Below are 12,034 nucleotides of genomic sequence, written 5' to 3'. Positions count from 1 at the left end.
GGCTTTGTGTGTTCTCTACTCTTGTGAGTTGAGTGCTGCTGTTGACTCACCCTGTTAATGGGGTAAAGACCATAGACTGTAAAAAGACACTGTGTGCAGGCCCCCCACCACACCGCAACACCGTGCAGCGGAACACCTCCTTCACTACGTGCACCCACGCCACAGAGGAGTGAGAGTTCCACGGGTCGGGCCTGTGGTCTGCCCGGAGAACTCAGTGGGAGACAGACAATGCGACGGAGAGATAGAGCACAGTTCTTTTTGTTCCATACGTTCCGTTACTATACAGCTATAAAAGGAGGGAAGCTTCTTTAACATGATGTCACACATTTGAAAACAGGCGGCAATCATAGCAATGAGGCCCCTCTCTCTTCTTCTGCCATGTCTTGCAGTGCTCCTAAGCTATGTCGCAATGGGAGAAGGTGTGTATTTTTTATTGTGTGTGTGCATGTGTGTCTGGGCATTAGTCATTATCGGTGTGTGTGTATCTTCGTCTGCATTTTTCTGATTTTGACTGTAATCTGATGTTTTTTTCACTGTTACACCCTATACATTTGCTGTGGTTCCACATTGTATTTATTTGTTTATGTCTTTATTTAAGTGACAAAATGCAGATCAATTGCAGAACATTTTTTGTTTACATTCAAAACATAATGTCATGATGAAACGGTTTGACATCTTGCAGCGAGCGGCCCGATCATCTCCTGCTGTCTGAAGACCAGCAGTACCCGAGTGCGGCTGCAGCTGCTGCAGTCCTACAGGCTTCAGAACAGTGCCATGTGTCAGGGGCTGAGTGCAGTGAGGTGAGGCGTTGCTACACAGCTCTCTGTGGTGTCCTGCTTTACTTAAAAAAACAGTCATGCATGTGGTCAGTCTATTTAGACGTTATTTATGTAAGTGTGCACCTACAGTATCTAGTTTTTTTTAGCTTTAAGAGCTATAACTTGAAGAAATAGAAATACTTTAGCCACATTCGATGTTCAGACATGTGTTGTTCTGACCTTTTAGATAGCTTGTTACTTGCTCAAGGTACTTTTACTGTATCAATGATCTGTTTTTGTGTTTTACTGTATGTTGTCTCTAGTTTTATTACTATGAAAGGAGTCACCATTTGTTCAGATCCTTCAACGCCTTGGGCCAGAAAAGCCATATCTTTCCTTCAGAAAAAGCACAAGTCTCAATCCCCGAACCAAGTCTCCATGCCACATGATCCAACAAAGTTGGGACCAACCAAACTGGATTCACACTGATTGCCACCTTTTGGACACTGAATTTGTGCGCTTCTGTTCACATTATGCACATTTCTGGAGCACAATTTGTTTACTGAAATGGCACATTAACTTTATGTATATATATTTATTTTTCTTTTTTTTACGTTCCTTTCTGATGCGATTACAAAGTGATTGTACACAATAATGATGACAACCTGTTTTTGTATATAAATAAAATGATGTGTTCATTTTTTATATGCAAATAAATTCAACAAGTTAAATACACCACCCCTCATTTCCAAAATATTTTTTGCTTGCTGAATAAGACTCCAATGATGGAAGATGAGCCTGAGAATGACACGGCCATGAAAAGATATGATGGTTTAGTTCAGCACATTCTTATTTCAAATATGGATATTTTGTAAATGATGCTGCTTTTGGACTTTGTACTTGTTGCAGTTGCTTTGAAGCATGAGCACATTAACACAGTTTTTGACAGTACAGTGTCATGAAGTGCACTAAACTCAAATATGTTGAAAGATATTGGAATCAAATACTTGGTCAAATCCAGTGTTGGGGAGTAACGCATTACATGTAATTGAGTTACGTAATTTAATTACAAAATAAATGTAACAGTAATATATTACAGTTACTGGAAAAAAATGTAATTTTTTTTGTAAATGAAAAATGTGTAATTCAATACAGGTACTTTTGAATTTTTTTAAAATTACAATGAATTACATCTCAATATTGTCAGCAAAACCTTGCAAAGAATATTGTATGTAAAAAGAACTGTTTCCCTCCACAGCCATAGTTTGATACAGGACCTTCTGATAGGCTCTATCACGTCTACAGCGCCATCAGCATAGGCCTACATGCCTGCCAGTAAACATGTCATGATAAAGGGGAAAAAGGCTGTGACCTATGTGTATGTCAACTCAGATTGATGTTTAAAATTTGGTTTGAAGTCTGACCTTGTGATGATTATTATGATATTATCCTCATAAAAAAATGTATGCTAATTTATGCATTAAAAGGGGCTCAATATAGCCTGGGAATACCCATGCTGCCTTGTGCGCTTGTACAGAACTGCTCGGCAGCCTGGAGACCAAGGCCGAATCCTTCGCATGGATTTGGGGACTATATATATCATTAAAAAACCAGAAAAGTAATCAAAAAGTAATTAGTTACGTTACTCAGATAAAGTAATTCAAATAGTTACACTACTATTACATTTTAAACAGGGTAACTTGTAACTGTAACACATTGCATTTCTAAAGTAACCTTCCCAACACTGCAAATGACTCCTTGTGGTCCTCTAGCTATCCGTATTGTGTTTCCTTAGCATGGTTTCCATCTAGAGTCCTGGCACCGCACTATAGTACAAAAAGACACAGACCAGACCATGGACAATTCCTGCAAATGAACATGCTGCTTGGAAGGGAGAGGTGTCATTTGTTGAGCTTATTTGCTGGTGAGCTCAAATATCAGCACCCATTTCTCAGACTATGGACTCTCCCTTCAGGCTTCAACACAGTAGAGAGAAGTCAGCCTGCTTCTAAATAAAATAGAGGCAACATAAATACCTCACAGGCTATTGGCAGTATTGTCTCTGTACAGGGATGGGGAGTATTTCTAATAAAGGTAGTTAAATAACTTTATTTAAGTAATTACAGTAAATTAAACAAATATTTTGTCATTTGTATTCTATTGGGTTGACGAAAATGACTGTATGAAATGGTTGTATAAAAATATTTTATAGGTGTATATTTTAATATTTAAAAAATACTGCAAAATACTCTCTCTGAGACATCTATGTGATGAGGTCATAAAACGCAAAATGATGCATGGAAGCTGACTTATACCAAGCAGACACTGATTTAGCGTAGAATCAATTGGATCCAGGGGGCGCTGTGGTGCAACAGGCTACAGCACTCATACCATATGTGGGTCCGAGTGCCCAGGTTCGAGTCCGGCCTGCGGTCATTTCCCAATCCCACCCCATCTCTCTCTCCCACTTGCTTCCTGTCTCACCCCTCACTGTCCTATACAAATAAAGGCAAAAAAGCCCAAAAATAAATAAATAGTTGCTTCCTCTCCTCCCTTGAGGCTTTGGACCATGGCTTAGTGTTCACCATCCAGAACCTGCCGTGCTGCACTCTGACATCACATTTTCAAAAAAGTTAGCGCACAGGTCTAAACAGAATCACTCTGACCAAACCAGCACACAGTTGTGTCATGCCTGGTACCGCAATGCGCCAGCTATAAAATATAGGGCCCATAATCTCAAAAAAGCAGATTGCAAAATGTATTGCAAGAATAAGATAACATAGATCAATACAAATTTGACTGTGGGAATGAGGGCAAAACTAGGCTTGACTTGCACTATCTTTAATTTAGTCTATAATACGGATAGAGTAGAACACAATCAGCTCTGCTAACGGTTATTCACACAAATAGGCATGTAGCCGTTTTTTTTGGAAGACAACTGGTTACAAAATGATTATGAAATTATGTGGGCGCTGAATTGAAATCTTGCCTAGGGCTTTCAGACCGCCCTGTTATGATGAATGAGATCCCTGTGGATGACTTTGAGGAATGTAAGATTTTATATAAAGCCCAGTAGTAAAATTATGACTGAAGACATTGTTGTGTGTTGTAAGGCTCATTTTCATTAAGGACCAAGGCTGCAGACTCTACAGACACAGATGAAAAGCCAGTCTTTTTGTTTCCTTTGTAGGAGTTATAGGGATAATCGATAACATAACAATGCTAAGATTCTTAACAGTGCTTAGCAACAACAGCATGAACACATGTCAAATAAATTACTGGACATGTAAAATGACCAAATACCCTGGAAAAAATATTGTCCTGGAAACACAAATGGGTCATTCCACCTCAATTCAACGGATTTTAGACAAACTTTCTGTTTGACCATCTCAGATTTGCTTCAAACTTTTACCATCTAACGAGTAACCATTTAAACTAACTCAGCCAAAATATTAGCTTGGTTTACCTAATACATCCAGAGAAAAACATTTTTGAACATGGTACCCCCTTCTGATTTTTGGCACATTTGCGCCCTCATCTAAATCTGCAGCAAAGTTCAGATGTCATTATCTCAAGAAGTGTTCAAGCTAAAGACTTTACATTTTCTGTGAATAATGATTGCTACCTTTAGATTCCACATGGACTTTCGTAAGTACAGGCTTTTTGTTGTAAACAAAACCAACTAAAGTGAGCTCAGTTGTCATGAATGACTAGGCGCTGCTTATATGGTTGCTCATCTATCCATCACCGTATACAGCCTGCCCTGATGATTTAATTGGTCCACAAGTTTGCACAGCAGCTTCTCAATGGAACAAGTCCAGACCGAGCTTCCCAGCCTCAAATCTGAGGAATCACCTCTGAGGAATACTTCTCATGTCCCCACTGGTGGTAAAGGTGACCCAGGTCATGGGACCCAGGTCAGGTCAGGTGCTTGGAAGTCAGCAAAACTAACTATTGTGCCACAGATGCTGTGGTCACAATAGGTCATGTCTTATTATTGTGCTGTGGGTTTTTATTCATAATACCATGGAATTTTAATATCATGGAATTCAATATCGATTACTGATAATATATCATCTTGAGTTGCTTATTGTTTGTCTCTGAAAAGTTAATAAAGAGACATTAAAGAGAGTATTGTACCATGAGGCTGGATCTGTTAATTGGTACAGTATGTTTCCAACTTCTGCAATCCTAAACAGAATTTGACATTGGCCTTTGACCCCAATGACCTTGAACACCTAAACAAGGCATTCAATAGGAATTAAGAGTGAATATGTCACTCCACAATGTTGGTCCACATTTCAGTGCAGGTGATAGGGCCCAAACAGTGTGTAAGAGTAGTATTGCATGACCCAATGAGCCTTGACCTCTGACCCTACGACCCTGAAGACATGGGGGCTTCAGGAAATACAGCCTTGGCCAGCTATTATTAAGGTTACTCAAAAGAAACCTTCCTAAAGTAGGCAGTGTCTAGACCTAAGTTACAATGTGCACAACACACATTGTATGGATGGGGCAATGTATGGAAGTTTGCAACCACTCTCAAATAAATATTAATTAAATTGAAACATTTATGATCCCTGTATAAACAAAGTTTGTGTTACTGTATCTGGGTCCCATCGGGTCACCATTAGTGTGTGCATGGGGTACCATATTCACTAAGATTTTTTTTTTCTTCCTTCTAGTTTAGAGGTTATGACACATAGGAGGTCGATATAGCTGCCCTTTTTCACTGGTTGGGTGACTTTTCTGAGGTGGTGCCGAGGCGGTGTGTGTGCAGTAGGTGTGTGTGTGTGTGTGTGTGTGTGTGTGTGTGTGTGTGTGTGTGTGTGTGTGTGTGTGTGTGTGTGTGTGTGTGTATGTGTGTGTGTGTGTGTGTGTGTGTGTGTACTAGTAGGTGTGTGTGTGTGTGTGTGTGTGTGTGAGTGTGCACGTGAGCCAGTGAGAGTTCTCAGTGTTCTATGTGTGGGTCCTGTGGTGGTTGTTGTGCAGTTGCAGTATCTGCACTCTGTGCGCTAACGACCACACCAGTGGTAGGCTGCACATGCAGTTTGCATCTTGTTGTAGAAATGTATATGAGTCAGAGGGTTTTCCCCCCACTCCTCCTACAACCCTTCATGGACAAATGTCTTATTTCCAGGGGTGTGGAATATCTGACATATAACCACATATTCAATCATTATGTCACACTATCATGTACTGTAAAGGTAAATGCACCCAAATAGCATGGTTGTCTCACCTTCCTGTTTTGAATATGCATCAATTATAAATAATACATGCACATTTTAAGAAGCTTGATTTCAGTCACACTCTGATCTTACTGTAATGTTTATTTTCATATCATTAGCTGTGCACGTCTACATGTACATTACTTCTCAAAACGCTGTGGGCTTTAGTTTGTTAAAGGGGAACTTGGCAAATATTTCAACTTAATAAACCCAATTAGATATCATTTGGATGATGAAATTACCTGTTCCAGTGAACATGGTGACTTTCCCCCTTTTTTAAAGGCTTTTTGCCTTTATTTGTATAGGAGAGAGTGGAGAGAGACAGGAACAGGCCCGGGGTGGGTAATCGGGAGAATCGGGAGATTTCCCGATGGGCCGCTTCACTTTTGGGCCGGTCGAGAATTTTTTTTGTTTTACATTTGTCAGGTTAGTCCATCTTCTCTTAAAGTAGGCTACAGAGGTTCCGCATTCTGACACCGCAGCCTCTGCATGGGCTGTAGCATACCATGCGAGGGAGTTCTCCCCTCCCAAGATAGTTGGTTGGGTCCATAGCACGTCTTTTCCAAAATATGATTTCTCAGATAGGCTACCGATAACAGGGCCGGCCCTACCGCAACTATACGCGCCAGGGTCTCCAGCAAGTGTGAAATATGTTTTTTAAGCTGTCTCATCACCAGGCTATTTGCTACAATATTTACCTCTGTTACAACAAGTCATGATTTATGCCCATTAAACTTTTAACTTACCGTCAGCATCCGTGTCACCTGAAGCATGCGATAGACATATCTATTGAAAAGCACAGTTGATCTGTGCATGCACCATCTTTTGATTAGCCTATTTGATTTAGAAAGCAAGTTCATTATTTTGAGCTGCTATTAGAATGGAAGCTTAAGCATACAATCTCTCTGAAGACTACATATCCTGTTAACTGTTTCCTCTGTCCACAACTGTTTCAAAATAAAAGTCCTCACTGCAATAATACACTATTAAATCATTTATTTAACCATTGAAACTACTCAACTATTTAAGCATACAATCTCTCTGAAAACTACATATCCTGTTAACTGTTTCCTCTGTCCACAGCTGTTTCAAAATAAAAGTCCTCACTGCAATAATACACTATTAAATAATTTATTTAACCATTGAAACTACTCAACTATTTAATATAATAATTTAGCCCGAAGTTAGATAACAATGCAATTTCAAAAACGGATTACCCGGGATCAGCGTATTGTACAGAGGAATGCTTCATATCCTCGGGTCCGATAAGGTCTGCTGTTTATTTTGATATATGGTTAGCTACTGTATATGTTGACTGGAGTTTGGGAGATATAGGCTACCACCGAGAGTAATGGGTGTGGAGGTGGATGAAGCTCCGTGTAGTGGAAATAGCCTATGATTAAACTGAATGCCTAAGCAACGTTAATTTTCGTTAGGTTTCGTTAAGTTTATCACAGCACCTGCTAATATCGTTTGAAAGCTCAAGTCCAGCTCTTCCACGATATCTGTGAATTATGTGTGATCTGTGAGCAATTAGGCTAAACAGAGAATGTGAATTTGGATACATTTCACGTCCATCGGTCACATGGATGTCCGCTCCTATAGATGGCGTTGCCATTCACAGTGTAACTTTGTACTGTGATTTGAGCTGTAAACATTAGTTCAATATGCCTTTAGACTGAAGAGTGGAATACGTTTGAAATGCTTTATTCATTTATTTCTGCTTTTGTTAATTTATCAACCTTGGGATAGTGGAATATGTTAATTTCTCAGATTATTATTTAACCTACATTAGCCTATTTGTTGAACCATGGTATTGAAAAGAAAAAATACAGGACAGTAAGAGCTGAACTGTTGCTTAATTGATCCAATTTCCACTACCATGGAAAAAGTGGGCCGGTATTGGGCCTGAAATTCCCGGGCTGAAAAGAGGCCCCACTCCGGCCCTGGACAGGAAGCAAGTGAGAGAGACAGATGGGATGGGATTGGGAAATGACTGGTCGGACTCGAACCTGGGTCCCCATGGGCAGTCGGACCCCTACATGGCAGGAGCGCTGTAGCCTGCTGCGCCACAGTGCCTCCTTGGGAATAACATAGTTTACTGTAATATGAAAAAACAGTGGCGTGTTCCTTTAAAGGGATAGTTCGGGTTTTAAGACACGAAGTTATATGGGTTCCCTGTCAGCAACGTTGTGCATCAGCACTGGCTTACCCCCCGACAGCGTCCTGTGAGCCGAGATCCAGCCGGTTTTTGATCGTTTTTGATGCTGAAGAAAGTAGTCCGGCAAGTTTCTGGGGTCACGAAAGTAAAGTGTTTTTCTTCTCAAAACCATATGCGTTCAAAAGAGTGATATATTTGCACCACAAAAACGTTGTCCAGCTGTCAGTAGCGCGCAGTGATAGGAATCGAGAAAAATAGTGCCAAGATAACGAGGTTTGAATTTTTCCTGGACAACGTTTTTGTGGTGCAAATATATCACTCTTTTGAACACGTATGGTTTTGAGAAGAAAAACACTTTACTTTCGTGACCCCAGAAACTTGCCGGACTACTTTCTTCAGCATCAAAAACCGGCTGGATCTCGGCTCACAGGACGTTGTCGGGGGGTAAGTCATTGCTGATGCACAACGTTGCTGACAGGGAACCCATATAACTTTGTGTCTTAAAACCCGAACTATCCCTTTAAGATCAATTTCCTAAAGATGTGTTTTCCCTCTGTATAGTCAACTTTAGCATGCATATGTCCAGGGTATGTAAACGTATAAGCACAACTGCAATAATAATAGACTAGATAGCAGTACCAACTACAGCTACATAACTATATAAGTGTAGGTAGCAGTACCAACTACAGCTACATAACTATATAAGTGTAGGTAGCAGTACCAACTACAGCTACATAACTATATAAGTGTAGGTAGCAGTACTACCAACTACAGCTACATAACTATATACGTGTAGGTAGCAGTACCAACGGCAGCTACATAACTATATACGTGTACTGTAGGTAGCAGCACCAACTACAGCTACATAACTATATACGTGTAGGTAGCAGCACCAACTACAGCTACATAACTATATACGTGTAGGTAGCAGTACCAACGGCAGCTACATAACTATATACGTGTAGGTAGCAGCACCAACTACAGCTACATAACTATATACGTGTAGGTAGCAGCACCAACTACAGCTACATAACTATATACGTGTAGGTAGCAGTACCAACTACAGCTACATAACTATATACGTGTAGGTAGCAGTACCAATGGCAGCCTAATGAGGTGGAGGAAACATACACTCATTTCTGCTGGACATGCTGAGATGCTACACATACTGAAAGACTCTGAGGGGTCTTTGGCAGGTCTCCACAGTCAGAGATGAGACTAATGGGTGGGCTAGGTGACACTCATCTGTTCCGTCTCTCTCTCTAGCTCTCTCTCTTGTCACACCCATCACTCTTTCCTCGCAGTAGGCTGCTGCTGATGCGGCTGTGGTTGACACGACCCACATGTCGGAGTGAGGTGAGGGGCTGTGGGCTTTCCACTAGGCCTGGAGGCTAACTGGAGCCCCTCCCCATGAGAGAGAGAGAGAGAGAGAGAGAAAGAGGGGAGAGCAAAAGAAAGAGAGAGTGTGTTTGTCACACAGAAAGAGAAATACAGTACAAAGGGCGAGAGAGAGAGAGAGAGAGAGAGAGAGAGAGAGAGAGAGAGAGAGAGCAGGGCTAGAAGAATTGAAACAGAGACGCATTAACAGAGTCTCAGTCCGACGCTTATCACAGGACAGGATGGAGGTCAAAATGCTTTCTTTTCTCTGCTGCATTGCTGTGTGTTTTGCCACCATCTGTGCAGGTGAGTCTCTCATTGTTTATTTCTTTTATAGTGTGAATGGTACAAGGCCTACTCTGATTGTCTACAGACAACATATGATAATAAGAAACACATTTCCTACTTGGCTTTCCCTTCAGAGAGGTTCCTCATAGTGTACAGTACATCTGTCTTTGAGTTGGGATTACTCTATTTAGATTATTTCAGTTCAGGTGGATGCCTCGTGTTTTCCTTTCATTAGAGATTCAGTCAGCTCAAGAATATAGCAGTGTATAGTATCTATATATAAGGTATAACAAGACGTGTTTTCCTTTTTTTTTTTTTTTGAGACACTAGGTCAGTTCACTGTAAGAAAAAAGGTGCTCATTTTTAAATCAGGGTGGAAATACTCATTTACCAATATACTAAGCCAATGTTCATGTTTAGCAGTGTTTTGTGCAATGAAGTACCTTTCCTAATGAGTAATATCATCAACAGACCACCTGCCCGTTTTGCCATGTCCCTGTTTATCATTGTCCGGAACCCAAGTTCCAGTACAGATGTTACAGAGTTACGCTGTGCAAACAGCACCTTGTTACATCAATGCTATAGGGTAAGTTCTAAGTTATGGCACTGCTACTTAAAAAAAATGCAACTGTCAAAATGTAACTATGAAGTTAATTTATTAATCTGCATCTCTTATTACAGCTTTTTTACTCAGAAGGGAAAAACAATATGCTCAGATCCAAAGTCACCTTGGGCTCAGAGAGCCAAGAAATACCTTGATGACAGATCAAAAAATCCTCCAGTTTACACAACGATGTCTACGACCTCAACACCTGCCACCACGTCTACTGTGTTCACACCATCAACCACCAAGTCATTTGTCCAGCCATTCGAGTCTACATCTACATCAAAGACACCTACATCACCTATCAAGACTTCTACATCCTCAAAGCCGATCACCACGTCACCCAATACAGAGATGGACCTTACATCACCTACCACCCAGAGTCCTACATCCTCAAAGCCAACCACCATGTCATCCAGTACAGAGACAGACCCTCCAACTCCTACCACCCAGACTCCTGCATCCTCAAAGACAACCACTATGTCGCCCAAAATAGAGACGGACCCTACATCATCTCTGCCAACAACTCCAACAATCATGATCACTCCTACCAAGACAAACATTATCCCTGTGGTACACACCCGTAAAAATAACTGGATTCAAAAGAGACGGAATAGAGGGAAGAAACCAGGATTAAGAGAAAAACTAAGGAAACACAACTTACCTAGGGCCTCAACATGAGAATGGACTACTCAGTTCTCTTAACAAACTCCTGTTGGAGTCTTCTAATTGGTGATCTTCACAGTCCTCTTCAATGAAGAATGTACATTTCTGTAAAGTGCAATAATTTTATATCAAGCTAAAATATTTATTTTTTATGTTATTTTAATATCACGTCCTATGTTTGAATGTTTGAATGTTTTGTATATGCAAACTTGAAGACACATCCTGCCTGAGAGAATTTTTTTTTTGCTGTTAACATATTTATATTTGGTTTATTTTATATATCCATCCATTCCATAATTTGGAATAGAAAAGATGCAAATCAAGTTTCTTGGCTGAAGTTTATAAACTTCTGAAACTACTGTGTAGTTGTGTTGTAGCTGTAGTAGTGGTAGTTGTGACTGCACATGCAGGAGGATGTTCATGATGAGTGAGGCAATAGGTGCTAGAGAAGCTGTGCTGAACATTTAAATGCCTTTAACTGAGGGACCAGGACATTCAAATGCATCTTAATACTGAGGGAGAGCAGCTTGTCAGATTAGTCCTGCGCAAGTGTGCTCTACAGAACACAGGAGTCTGGTTCAAAACAGTAGGGGTTTTTTTTTCACAAAAACTTGTATCTCACAGGAAAGTTGACTGATCAAGTTGTCAAAAAATGGCCACAAAGGGTCAAATAACTTTATTTTGATTCTTTGCATGTTTATAAATAATGTGTATGCCATTTTGGAGGTGAGGCCATAATTGAAGCCTTTTACTATTATAAGTACTACGGTTTCCTATTAACGGTAAACCGATGTGTCCTTATTCTAGCCACGCGTTGACCTAGGTGGTGCCGGACAGGAAGGTTACCACCTACGCTCTCTAAACGTGCTTACAGTGAACCCCCTGCTTCCTGTGTGAGCTGTTCGGTGCAGTGTGAATATACTCATTGAGGCCGGAACTAATAGTTATAGCC

General features: G+C 40.6%; 1 protein-coding gene across 1 annotated transcript; it reads left to right on the top strand.

Annotated features, from left to right (window-relative positions):
• The first annotated feature begins 297 nt into the window (after positions 1-297).
• xcl32a.1 (chemokine (C motif) ligand 32a, duplicate 1) lies at positions 298-1,315 on the top strand. The gene is made up of 3 exons (XM_062553641.1): positions 298-419; positions 683-800; positions 1,082-1,315. Exons 1-3 carry the CDS (start codon positions 353-355, stop codon positions 1,245-1,247), a joined length of 351 nt encoding a protein of 116 aa, XP_062409625.1. The 5' UTR covers positions 298-352; the 3' UTR covers positions 1,248-1,315.
• Positions 1,316-12,034: the final 10,719 nt, after the last annotated feature.

This window comes from Sardina pilchardus, chromosome 2 (genome assembly GCF_963854185.1).
Source record: "Sardina pilchardus chromosome 2, fSarPil1.1, whole genome shotgun sequence".
NCBI classification, from domain to species: Eukaryota; Metazoa; Chordata; class Actinopteri; order Clupeiformes; family Clupeidae; genus Sardina; species Sardina pilchardus.
The sequence above is the reverse complement of the archived record's forward strand: the minus strand, read 5'-3'. Positions and strand labels throughout refer to the sequence as shown.

Excerpts from the sequence above, each read along its gene's own strand:
- xcl32a.1 (XM_062553641.1), top strand. The coding sequence starts at position 353 with ATGAGGCCCCTCTCTCTTCTTCTGCCATGTCTTGCAGTGCTCCTAAGC. Across the intron at positions 420-682 it reads CTATGTCGCAATGGGAGAAG|CGAGCGGCCCGATCATCTCC; the intron begins GTGTGTATTTTT and ends GACATCTTGCAG. Across the intron at positions 801-1,081 it reads CAGGGGCTGAGTGCAGTGAG|TTTTATTACTATGAAAGGAG; the intron begins GTGAGGCGTTGC and ends TGTTGTCTCTAG.